General features: G+C 50.9%; 1 protein-coding gene across 2 annotated transcripts in view; it reads left to right on the top strand.

Annotated features, from left to right (window-relative positions):
* The window catches only part of LOC144142017 (translocator protein-like), a 29898-nt gene that overhangs the window by 2631 nt on the left and 14504 nt on the right, over positions 1–12763 (top strand). The window contains exon 2 of one of the 2 annotated variants that reach the window (XM_077673447.1): positions 12548–12661. In XM_077673447.1, coding sequence (XP_077529573.1) covers positions 12563–12661 — 99 coding nt within the window. In that variant the 5' untranslated portion in view covers positions 12548–12562. Of the gene's footprint in view, positions 1–12470; positions 12662–12763 lie in introns of those variants that run through there. The other variant, XM_077673446.1, reaches the window with a different exon arrangement.

Here is a 12763-nt window from a genome sequence, read left to right as displayed (position 1 = left end):
CTTTCCCTGTTCGTATCAGAGCTAGCACAAAGCAGACGTAGAGAATCCCAGCTGGCAGAAGAGATGGGGCAGCTAAAATCGCAACTAGCAGGTCTTCGAGAGCAACTACGGGCAAACTCGTCGGAACTTGAGGAGAGCACAAGTGAATCTCAAGAGGTTCAGGTGCCGGAGGTTCAAAAGGAAGAAGCTGACATGCCCGAGGAAGACTACAAAAAGACCGACGAAGCCGACAAGCTCCAGAAAGACGCCGAGAAAGTCGACATATATTACAAGCCCAAGATCCAGGCCGTCGAATATAATGAGTCCGACGATGGGGACAAGAAGAAAAATAGAAAGGGAAACAGGGCAGTGTGTGGACTGTGTCAGTTGTTTTTGTAGGGTATGGGAGTTTCAATGGCTCATTTTGTTCTTTTTTATATTAAGTGGGGAAGAAGTACAAAAAAAGTAAGGTAAATAGAATGTAGTACGTGAGGTTTTCAGTTTCGGTTTCGATTTTGATGTAAACTGATTCTACCACCAGGGGGCTAACCCCTGAGGTATATATTTCACGTGACTGAATAAATTAGGCTCTCTTTTGGCTTGACACTTCGACCCGAGCGGACGTCTCCTGCTTCGCCCTTCGGGGCCGTCGCCCACGCGACACCACAGAAACCTCCTCTCAGATAGCCGAAAGTATCCATTTTCAGACTACGGGAAAATCGTTTTTTACAACTGGGCTGTTACGCCGCTCTTCGCCGTAGACGCGATGGATGACCGAAAACTCCCTGCTACCTCAGTGCTTCAAAAAAACTCGCCAGCCCTTCCACTCTGTGATAATGAGCTCGTGATCGCCAAGGACCCACTGCCCGATAATCTTTTCCCCGGCGTTGTCTATCGCATGCCCTGCGCCGATTGCAACCAGGCTCTACTTTGACGATCAGGAAAGTTCCCCAGAAGGATGAAAGAGCCCCAAGGCGACGTGAAAAAGCAAAAATTGACCTCTAATGCGACTGCCGAGCATACGCACAAGCAGCAGCACGATATTGACTTTGACAACGCTGCGATTCTGTGCAAAGAACGAAACGTGACATGACGTCTTTTGCTGGAATCATCGTTCATACAAACGTACTCCGATACGATGAATCCGTCACCATTGATGCGGTCGCTGCGTCACAAACTTCACTTTTAAATTCGACAACTTGTCCATTTTTACATCATTGTAAACAAGGAAACCCGTACGGGTTCCGAGACGTCTTTATACTTTCTTTGACTTGGTCAGTGACTGCATTACTGTTTCATCACTCTGTGATAAAAGACGAGCAGCGACGCTGTGGAGGGTTTTACCTCAATCGATGCATAAACAAAGCACGTTTCAAAGAATGGATGCGCTAACCCAAGAAGGACAAACGAGTAGACACACACAAGGCGTTAACTTCTCCATGGGGGCTAACTCCTGTGTCTACTCGCTTTTCTTTGTTGCGTTAGCGCTTCCATTCTTCGCCGCGTCATACCAACAGGCCCAAACCAGCACTCTCGAAAACACGTTTGTTCGTAGTTTGCTATTGAACATACTTTCGACTCAACTAGCTCAATGAAACTCAATCGGTAGAACTCGAGCTAGCGGACTCACATAAGCCCGTCCGTGCCCTCCCGTAGAAACCTTCGTATTGACAGCAGACAATAATTCCAATATTTATATCTTCGTACGTAATTACGAAAAGTAGATGAAACTCAGCGTGATGTTAGTCTTCTTGCCGGCTACTTGTCATATAATTTGTTTGCAGATAGTTTAGATAAAACAGCAGTTACATTCGTTTTATATAAGCATACTCCCTCCGTGGACGGCCATGGATCGACACAAGACGGGAATTCTGGATCGTTTACAACTTCATCGGGAACTAATCTGGACAAGTAAACGAAACACGGAGTAATAATAGGGTCGTCTTAGCGGCTAGTAGTTAATGTGATTTTTCAAGATACCTACGTTAGATTTACTGAGAGAATTCGTGACACACTAGAGACGAGAATTTTTGGTGCCGACGTGACGCGAAGAGGTGTGGACATCGACCACCGCTGAAGGGTAGCTACATACAGCTTTGCTGTAAACACCAGCCTGTCCGCCTTCTTAAAATACAATGCACAACTAATGATGATGATGGTTGGGCTTTTTGGTGCAAGGCCGACAAAGGGCAAAGAGCGCCAAGAAAAAGTTGTTTTATGAGGACGAAGTGATATTAAGTGTAAAATATTTACCTAAAGTTACTTAAAATGACATAAAAGGCAATGAATATGTCTGGTGCAAAGGGCCAGGGTTTTAACATGCATGACAATGCAAAACTAACTGAGCCGTCCCGGCAGCCTCGTCGCTATAAAAAACCACGTAATGTGCGGAGCAGCAATAGGTATGTGCTGCCTTAAAGGGAGCCTGCAACACCTTTTCCAACTCTGTAGATGCGACGCTGAGAGCATTTCTTGTCGGCGGCCCTGTCCTTCCTGCGTGCGTCTGTCGTCGGGGTCCGCACAGCTGCGTCTCTCCTCCACTCTCCCCCTCTCCTCTCCGATAGCGAACACTCAATCTCAACATCTGCGGACGCGTGGCGCAGCGCACTCTCACTCCGCCGGTGTGCGGCGCTGCGCTTTTTGCGCATGTGCAGTACTCTCTCTCTCCTCGGTCTCCTCTCCTTCGGGCGCACTGCGCATATAAGCGGAGTGCCGATCTCCGGCCGGTCTATCAGTTGACGGTCGTCCGCGCTTGCGTTTTCTCTCTCGCAGCGGAACCCCCCTTCAGCGTCGCAACACACCAGAAGTTCCCGCGAGGGGAGGTGGGCGTAGTTTTTTTTGTAAATCTTAAATGCTTTCAGAACGACGTCAAGACACATCCGCTGCATAGAATAGGGGGTCACAAAGTACGTCTGCCAGAAATTACTGCTCTATGCCATTGAGATAACCTGGAAACCCGCAAAAATGATTGTCTCCCTTTCCCGAGTCTTTTCGTCTTACGATCGAATTACGTCATTACACCAATTGGCTATTGGCCGCTTTATTTCTGTTGCAGCAATAAACGAATTCGATATCCACTTTTAAAAAACTCGGCTCCAATGCACGCTGTGAAGGTGGTTGCAAAGCAAAGCTTTAAACAACACCCATAACAATTGCCTATGCGACGCCACTTGAATTCACACAGGTGGCTCTACCTAGAGTGATTCTGCCAGCCGTTACCTGGAATTCGTAGAGGCGGTGTCCCGAATGCACCAGTGTCGGCCACAGCTGGTCTCGAGCGGCGAACGCCGCCGCTGTAGCCCGGTCGCGCGTCGGCAGAAAGAAAACGGCGAGGATTGTTATTCGAAGGGTGAGAGCTGAACCCAGCCATACTGATCTGCTAGCTCGGGGTTACACCACCACGCGGCACAAGCGCAGACACCGACACAATTCGGCATGTGAGCTTAGTGACTCCCATTTATACCGATTTAAACTAGTTAGTTTAGTAAGTGTGAGAATGGCGAGAAAGCTGGGGTAACTTTTATAATCCCTATTTGCCAGAACCAGTTGGTCCTTTTGCCTTTTGTAGTACCTCCTAGAAAACAACCGAATCGGTATTCACAAATTGAGAAAATGGAGTCCCATTCGTGGAAACTAGTGCGAAAAAGGTAGTGTTTCTCTACCGGCCAGATGCCTGTATGTAGTCTCTACATTTTGTTTTCCCGCCTTGGAAACCAATCCTTAACGTATCTTTGCCATACGATCCATCGGCTCCAGGTTACCAAGGAGGTTCTGGCGAACAAGTTAATCAAGCCATGCAAAGGAAGCGTGCAATGAACGCCAGGCTGCGCAAAACAGGCCCAAAGCAACCGTCGCTAAAGCAGACGACACAGCCCTTCCGACGACGCGCCCGCCGTGGCGTGCAGCACGCGGGGAACGCATTCGCTGCGCCATCCACACTGTGCTCCGTTAGTGAAAACGGCCCTACCCCTCCCCAGCCGCGTTGGGAGTTTAAGGTTCCACACGGCAGGAAGGAACCGTTGGCTGGTAGAGGTAGAAATCTTTGATTTAAAAAAATCTCGACCATCTCCACTAACGTAAAAACTGGCGGAGGGGCGAAGCATCCAGTGTATAAGTGTATTCAAAAATTGTAAGTCTATATCTTGCCGCACGGTGCGCTGGTTGGGCGCCGAAGAAGCACCGGTGGGAGCAGCAATCCCGCGCTTGCTGAGTCGGTGGCGCCCTCTCGGCGACTTTGGCTTTGGCGTTTTTTCCCACGGAGATGAAACCGTCGGGGGGGGAGGGGGTAGAATTATACGCCTCGAGCATGGCGATCGCTGCGGCGCCGGCCGCCGCTTCTGCGCGGCGTTGACGGGATTTGCGCTGCGTGGCTGATTAGGGCTATTCAGTGTTTTGGTGCTGTTTTGGTTCTTTTCGCCTTTCCGCGCCCTAAAAAAACTTGTCATGGTGACGTCTATAAAGCAAAGAGTAGGTTTAGGTCACTTAAAAAAATTCCTCCGCACCTCCCCGAGGGGGGTTGTGAGGATGCAGAAATGCATTGGGTGCACCGATGAGTGTGATGCGATTAATGGCGAAGAGAGAGGCGAGAGTGTGAGCGTAATCATTTATTTTTTTCTTTTCCCACACCCGTCATTTCCGCTTCGTTATAGAGAAGCGTCTTCGAGACCGCGTTGAGCGCAACCTCCAACTGCAGAGGATCGTTCACGTCAAAGTCGTCGGGAATCGTTTCGAACTCACCGTCAGCATCATCGACGTCGTCTTCCTGCGGTTCCTCTCGTTCGCCGCCGTCATCGAAGTGATCGAGCCGACTCCAATCGACCCGAACGTTGATGGCGCGATACAGCGGGGTGTGTTCCAGGTGCTTGAGCCAAGCCAGGATGTTGCCGCGCTTCACCAACCCGCGCTTGTACGTTGCCGGACTCATCAGCCTCCGCTTGATGTGAACGTCGAACGCAACGTCCTCGGGTACCATGCGAGGAAGGCACCGCACAACCTTCGATACGTCGATGGGCACGTTCACCGCCTGTCCCTTCACTCCAAACTGCTCGTTGCCTCGAGTCAGCCGCCTGATGCTCATGAAGGCGAGTCGAGGCGCGATGAGCCGCTCTTCGACCGGGTTTAGATGGGGAAGATGCGCCGGCCGAGGAGGGTAACGGTAGCCAAAACTCACGCAGCCCTCCTCTTCGCAGCTTTGTCTTCTTCTCCTTCTTCTTCTTCAGCGGTTCGCTTACGGGAAGATGACGATGGTGGTTGAACGCGAAGCTATCTCGTGATGGATTGTTTGCTTGGCCAATCCCTAGGGGCATCATGCCACAATCATCATCAGACGCGCTGCGGGCGCCGGCCAAGGGCAGCCCTCCTCTTCGCAGCTTTGTCTTCTTCTCCTTCTTCTTCAGCGGTTCCCCTACGGGAAGATGACGATGGTGGCTGAACGCGAAGCTATCTCGTGATGGATTGTTTGGTTGGCCAATCCCTAGGGGCATCATGCCACAATCATCATCAGACGCGCTGCGGACGCCGGCCAAGGGCAGCCCTCCTCTTCGCAGCTTTGTGTTCTTCTCCTTCTTCTTCAGCGGTTCCCCTACGGGAAGATGACGATGGTGGTTGAACGCGAAGCTATCTCGTGATGGATTATTTGGTTGGCCAATCCCTAGGGGCATCATGCCACAATCATCATCAGACGCGCTGCGGACGCAGGCCAAGGGCAGCCCTCCTCTTCGCAGATTTGTCTTCTTCTCCTTCTTCTTCAGCGGTTCCCCTACGGGAAGATGACGATGGTGGTTGAACGCGAAGCTATCTCGTGATGGATTGTTTGGTTGGCCAATCCCTAGGGGCATCATGCCACAAACATCATCAGACGCGCTGCGGACGCAGGCCAAGGGCAGCCCTCCTCTTCGCAGCTTTGTCTTCTCCTTCTTCTTCAGCGGTTCCCCTACGGGAAGATGACGATGGTGGTTGAACGCGAAGCTATCTCGTGATGGATTATTTGGTTGGCCAATCCCTAGGGGCATCATGCCACAATCATCATCAGACGCGCTGCGGACGCCGGCCAAGGGCAGCCCTCCTCTTCGCAGCTTTGTCTTCTTCTCCTTCTTCAGCGGTTCCCCTTAGGGAAGATGACGATGGTGGTTTAACGCGAAGCTATCTCGTGATGGATTATTTGGTTGGCCAATCCCTAGGGGCATCATGCCACAATCATCATCAGACGCACTGCGGACGCAGGCCAAGGGCAGCCCTCCTCTTCGCAGATTTGTCTTCTTCTCCTTCTTCTTCAGCGGTTCCCCTACGGGAAGATGACGATGGTGGTTGAACGCGAAGCTATCTCGTGATGGATTTTTTGGTTGGCCAATCCCTAGGGGCATCATGCCACAATCATCAGACGCGCTGCGGACGCAGGCCAAGGGCAGCCCTCCTCTTCGCAGCTTTGTCTTCTCCTTCTTCTTCAGCGGTTCCCCTACAGGAAGATGACGATGGTGGTTGAACGCGAAGCTATCTCGTGATGGATTGTTTGGTTGGCCAATCCCTAGGGGCATCATGCCACAAACATCATCAGACGCGCTGCGGACGCCGGCCAAGGGCAGCCCTCCTCTTCGCAGCTTTGTCTTCTTCTCCTTCTTCTTCAGCGGTTCCCCTACGGGAAGATGACGATGGTGGTTCAACGCGAAGCTATCTCGTGATGGATTGTTTGGTTGGCCAATCACTAGGGGCATCATGCCACAATCATCATCAGACGCACTGCGGACGCCGGCCAAGGGCAGCCCTCCTCTTCGCAGCTTTGTCTTCTCCTTCTTCTTCAGCGGTTCCCCTACGGGAAGATGACGATGGTGGTTGAACGCGAAGCTATCTCGTGATGGATTGTTTGGTTGGCCAATCCCTAGGGGCATCATGCCACAATCATCATTAGACGCGCTGCGGACGCCGGCCAAGGGCAGCTCTCCTCTTCGCAGCTTTGTCTTCTCCTTCTTCTTCTTCTTCTTCTGCGGTTCCCCTACGGGAAGATGACGATGGTGGTTGAACGCGAAGCTATCTCGTGATGGATTGTTTGGTTGGCCAATCCCTAGGGGCATCATGCCACAATCATCATCAGACGCGCTGCGGACGCCGGCCAAGGGCAGCCCTCCTCTTCGCAGCTTTGTCTTCTTCTCCTTCTTCTTCAGCGGTTCCCCTACGGGAAGATGACGATGGTGGTTGAACGCGAAGCTATCTCGTGATGGATTGTTTGGTTGGCCAATCCCTAGGGGCATCATGCCACAATCATCATCAGACGCGCTGCGGACGCCGGCCAAGGGCAGCCCTCCTCTTCGCAGCTTTGTCTTCTTCTCCTTCTTCTTCTTCTTCAGCGGTTCCCCTACGGGAAGATGACGATGGTGGTTGAACGCGAAGCTATCTCGTGATGGATTGTTTGGTTGGCCAATCCCTAGGGGCATCATGCCACAATCATCATCAGACGCGCTGCGGACGCCGGTCAAGCGCAGCCCTCCTCTTCGCAGCTTTGTCTTCTTCTCCTTCTTCTTCAGCGGTTCCCCTACGGGAAGATGACGATGGTGGTTGAACGCGAAGCTATCTCGTGATGGATTGTTTGGTTGGCCAATCCCTAGGGGCATCATGCCACAATCATCATCAGACGCGCTGCGGACGCCGGCCAAGGGCAGCCCTCCTCTTCGCAGCTTTGTCTTCTCCTTCTTCTTCTTCAGCGGTTCCCCTACGGGAAGATGACGATGGTGGTTGAACGCGAAGCTATCTCGTGATGGATTGTTTGGTTGGCCAATCCCTAGGGGCATCATGCCACAATCATCATCAGACGCGCTGCGGACGCAGGCCAAGGGCAGCCCTCCTCTTCGCAGATTTGTCTTCTTCTCCTTCTTCTTCAGCGGTTCCCCTACGGGAAGATGACGATGGTGGTTGAACGCGAAGCTATCTCGTGATGGATTGTTTGGTTGGCCAATCCCTAGGGGCATCATGCCACAAACATCATCAGACGCGCGGCGGACGCCGGCCAAGGGCAGCCCTCCTCTTCGCAGCTTTGTCTTCTTCTCCTTCTTCTTCAGCGGTTCCCCTACGGGAAGATGACGATGGTGGTTGAACGCGAAGCTATCTCGTGATGGATTGTTTGGTTGGCCAATCCCTAGCGGCATCATGCCACAATCATCATCAGAAGCGCTGCGGACGCCGGCCAAGGGCAGCCCTCCTCTTCGCAGCTTTGTCTTCTTCTCCTTCTTCTTCTTCTTCTTCTTCAGCGGTTTCCCTACGGGAAGATGACGATGGTGGTTAAACGCGAAGCTATCTCGTGATGGATTGTTTGGTTGGCCAATCCCTAGGGGCATCATGCCACAATCATCATCAGACGCGCTGCGGACGCCGGCCAAGGGCAGCCCTCCTCTTCGCAGCTTTGTCTTCTTCTCCTTCTTCTTCTTCTTCAGCGGTTTCCCTACGGGAAGATGACGATGGTGGTTAAACGCGAAGCTATCTCGTGATGGATTGTTTGGTTGGCCAATCCCTAGGGGCATCATGCCACAATCATCATCAGACGCGCTGCGGACGCCGGCCAAGGGCAGCCCTCCTCTTCGCAGCTTTGTCTTCTTCTTCTTCAGCGGTTCCCCTACGGGAAGATGACGATGGTGGTTGAACGCGAAGCTATCTCGTGATGGATTGTTTGGTTGGCCAATCCCTAGGGGCATCATGCCACAATCATCATCAGACGCGCGGCGGACGCCGGCCAAGGGCAGCCCTCCTCTTCGCAGCTTTGTCTTCTTCTCCTCCTTCTCCTTCAGCGGTTCGCCTACGGGAAGATGACGATGGTCGTTGAACGCGAAGCTATCTTGTGATGGATTGTTTGGTTGGCCAATCTCTAGGGGCATCATGCCACAATCATCATCAGACGCGCTGCGGACGCCGGCCAAGGGACGCACGACAACCCCCGACTATAATGCATTTCTGCATAAAAGCAGCTGCGCCTTCGTAGAGTACGCGATCGCCTGCAAGAGCGACCCGGGGACGCGGTTCTGCGCACTTAGTCGCCGCTCTTCCGGGCGTCGGCGAAGGTGGCAGCATATCACCACTGTCACCACCAACTACGTCAAGCACAAATGAATTCTACTGTCTCATCGTTTACACCTGATACTGGCACAGTGAGAGGTTGGCTTCATTTTGCAGCGTGCACAACGAATGCGGCTTCATTTCGAATATATGCGGGGCAAAAAAATATGTTTCGGGGATATGATTAACCAATCCCGGACAATTACTTATACCTTTTATAAGAATATAAACCATGCGAAAATTTTAAGTACATTCCAAACCTGTGCGTCGTTAAATATATTTGCCCACACACGACTTACAGCAAGAACCAAGGCAAGTGAACCTAAGGCAAGTTAATGAAACCACGGAAAAATAATAAACGCTGTGCAAGTGCGGAAGAAACATAATAGCTCTAACGGAAATGAAAAAAAAACAGTCCAGCTTCTGTTATGCTAAAGACGTTCGTAGAAACTTAAGAAAGGTAGGCTTCACCAGACAAACTATATGCGAAATGCACAGCTATTTCACGAGACATCGGGGGGGGGGGGGGGGGGGGGGGGGGGAGGAGAGGTGGACGCTGTGTACAAATGCGGAGCGGAATCAAGCAATGAACGTTTTTGTAATCCCACACACAAATCTCGCGTTCACATGTACTCTTGTTTTTCGACTTCAACGAACAGCTGATCGTACGGCGGACGCATTTTTGAAAGTATACAGGGTAGCCAGTTCAACAAGCGATGAAAGGCGTCGTCGGAAGAGTGTGGCATGCGATAAGGCCCACTGATTTCCGTTTGTGTGTTTTTCTGCAGGCTTCATGTGCCATATGACGATATTTTCAAGAAGTGTTTAGTAGCGGGCCCGGTTTATATTCTAAGCCCGCCTCCGCGCTTGCTCGCAGATGATATATGTAGCAGATGAATGTTTGCTGGCGCTCACCTCACGGCAAGACGACTCTGTCGTGTGCTGATCCCCGAGTATAATTATGCATTGTCCATCGTACTTTCGTTGAACATTCCCGAAATAACACAGACTGGCTTGTAAATGGTGCATATCAGGTATGATATTGGCAAACGTAACTGGCGTGCTGCCAGGTATGAGTGTTCCGCTGATTATTTAGGCGCACAAAACCAATTTAAATCGTACTGTATAAGCCGTAGCATGAACATCTGAGGAACCGGTGGTTACGGAGACACTGCTAGTAAATTCAGGGCAGTGTAACTACAATCGCTTCCATCATACACCGGTTCCGCGACGCTGGCCTGTGACACACACCTGGCGCTTATACAGACCGAATATACCACACTAAGATCGCGTCAAAAACATTTACACTCTCGTAAACACACCCCATTTGCGAAAAGAGTGACTGCTCCACATAAACATTGATTTCAAACGTCCGCAAATGGTAAATCTTGGTCGTGAACGTCCCGCAAAAGCAGTGGAGACAGTGGGGAGCAGGACGCGGACTCCCGCTGCTGCTTTCGAAACGGGCCGCTAGGGGGATTTCAGTGGCGCCCCTACTAAGGTTAGCCCCTACAGGCCGCGCTCGAGGCGTATACAGCTTTGCTGTAAAAGTCTAGTGTCTGAAGCACGAAACGTTCTAGCGCGAGGCGTTGAAAAACGAGTGCCCCGGTGTTTTAGTAGCGTGACTACAGGAGACGACGACAGGAGACGCCGACAACCCGAGCCCCTAAGGTGCTTCGCAACGAAAAGCCACTAAGCAAAGCAGTAATGGAAAGCGGATAGCTCTGCTGAGAATAGCAAATCACGCTGTGCCGCTCAGTGCTCGTGATAACAATAGCTTCGAGAACGCTTCCAGTATCGAAACGCGAGAGTGAAAGCGTTTATCGGAAGCGTTGCAGAGTCCCTTTAACGGGCGTAATGTGTTTAGTAGCAGTAACGTTCGAAGCAACAAACGAACTGATACGCTCTTTCCGACCTCTGTCTTGACATAGCGTACGAGAAATTCTACCGGCGAAGCCTACCCGTGTGAGTGCTCCTCGATCTCGTGCGCGCTAGGTCGCAGACCTATGACCACGCATAGGCCCCTCGCTACCTGTCTTCGCCCTGTCAGTAAGCCGAACCAGTCGTGTGACCCGCGAACTCGGCAGATTTCATGCGAGCTTTTACCAAGCGTTCAGCTCCTTCAGCACGTCCCGAACTGCGGAAGCTGCCGGGGTGCATGATCTGAAAAAGCCTGACCATGGCTAGTTGGTTGAACGTACTGAATAATTTGGGGCTCTAAACAACGGGGACGTGAAGAAACACGTAGATACCGGCAAGGAACCACATCCAACTAAACTTTATTAGTGAAAAACCCTGGGTTAAATACACTGTACAGACGTCATGAATATGTCAAACCAACAATGTGTGCAAACCTACACGTTTCCATCTAAGAACTCGAGTTCTTTGAGTGATAATGCGGCCGACGGTGTACTGATGCACTTGTTTCCCGCCTTATTTATTTATTTATTTACAGGTACCTTCCAGGCCCTTGGTTAGGGAATTGAGTAAGGGGAGCTAATGAAGACATGTACAAGTAATTGGTCGCAAGGTGCCAAAAAGTAAGCGCGAAACAAAGAAACAAGAACTGAGTATGTATAAATTGGCATCACACATCATCACCGAACAACTAAAAAGATGCAGTTCATGGTACACAGCAGTTAGGAAAGTATACAATATGTTTAACTTACATTGGCACAGATTGTGGTATAATAAATAGGGCAAGTCATGGCAGCACTTGCAGAAAGTGTGAACAGTTCGTTCAGATAGGTCTAAATAAACAAAAATAAAGCACAAAAAATAGGGGGGCAGTTCCCTTCACAAAACTTATTTTTGCACAACACTATAAATGCCATATACATACAAGAACGAAGCAGTGAACATAAAATTATCAACCGAGATGTAAAAGCGTGGCATGTTTGAAGAGCAGAGTGCAGTTTGTACCCTGCATAGTGCACCTTTTGCCGTGCTCTGCCATGTGGCCACCGCCGTTGTTCTTTACTGCCCGAACAGTGCTCACGCGCCCTGTCGTTGAAACATCTGCCTTTTTGAACAATATAACACTTCTAACAACTCCTGAGAATCTCTTAGACAACTCCCATGGTGCATTCCGTGTATAATACGCCTTCTTTCCTGGAGCTCGATTGCTGCTTTCTTGTCGTTTTTAAAATGGGTCAGAGATAGGCAAGAAAGAGAGACTGTGGAGGCGTACTTCATTCATAAGGCGGGAAACAAGTGCACCAGTACACCGTCAGTCGCATTATCACTCAAAGAACTCGAGTTCTTGGATGGACACGTGTAGGTTTGCACACATTGTTGGTGTGACGTTTCCATGACGTCAGAACAGTGCATTTAACCTAGCGTTTTTCACTAATAAAGTTTGGTTGGAAGTGGCGCCTTGTGTTTGTCTACGTGCATTTCCTGGTCCCCGGTGTTGTTTAGTGCCTCAAATTATTCTGTATGATATGCAGCTGGCGAGATGGCCAGGCGACGGTTGCAGCCATAGGGGAGCGTGTAGGGGCCAGGTACAAGCCACGCCCTGCTGTGATCGCAGACGGGACCAGCGACGATGGACAACTCCCAGGCTGTCAGCTGGGTGCTCCTGCCCAACGTGGGTGGCCTGGCGGGGCTCTACATCATCAGGACCAAGCACGACGAGCTGGCGCAGGTAGGCACCCTTCTTGTCCGCCATCCACACTGAGTCAACGACATCCTGCTCACCGTGAAGTCGCTGAATTCGAAAACTGCTCAAATTCAGTCGAATTCATTC

Source organism: Haemaphysalis longicornis, unplaced genomic scaffold (genome assembly GCF_048455015.1).
Source record: "Haemaphysalis longicornis isolate Haplotype H1 unplaced genomic scaffold, Haemaphysalis longicornis Haplotype H1 scaffold_6, whole genome shotgun sequence".
NCBI classification, from domain to species: Eukaryota; Metazoa; Arthropoda; class Arachnida; order Ixodida; family Ixodidae; genus Haemaphysalis; species Haemaphysalis longicornis.
Note: the sequence above shows the minus strand (reverse complement) of the source record. Positions and strands in the feature narration are given on the sequence as shown.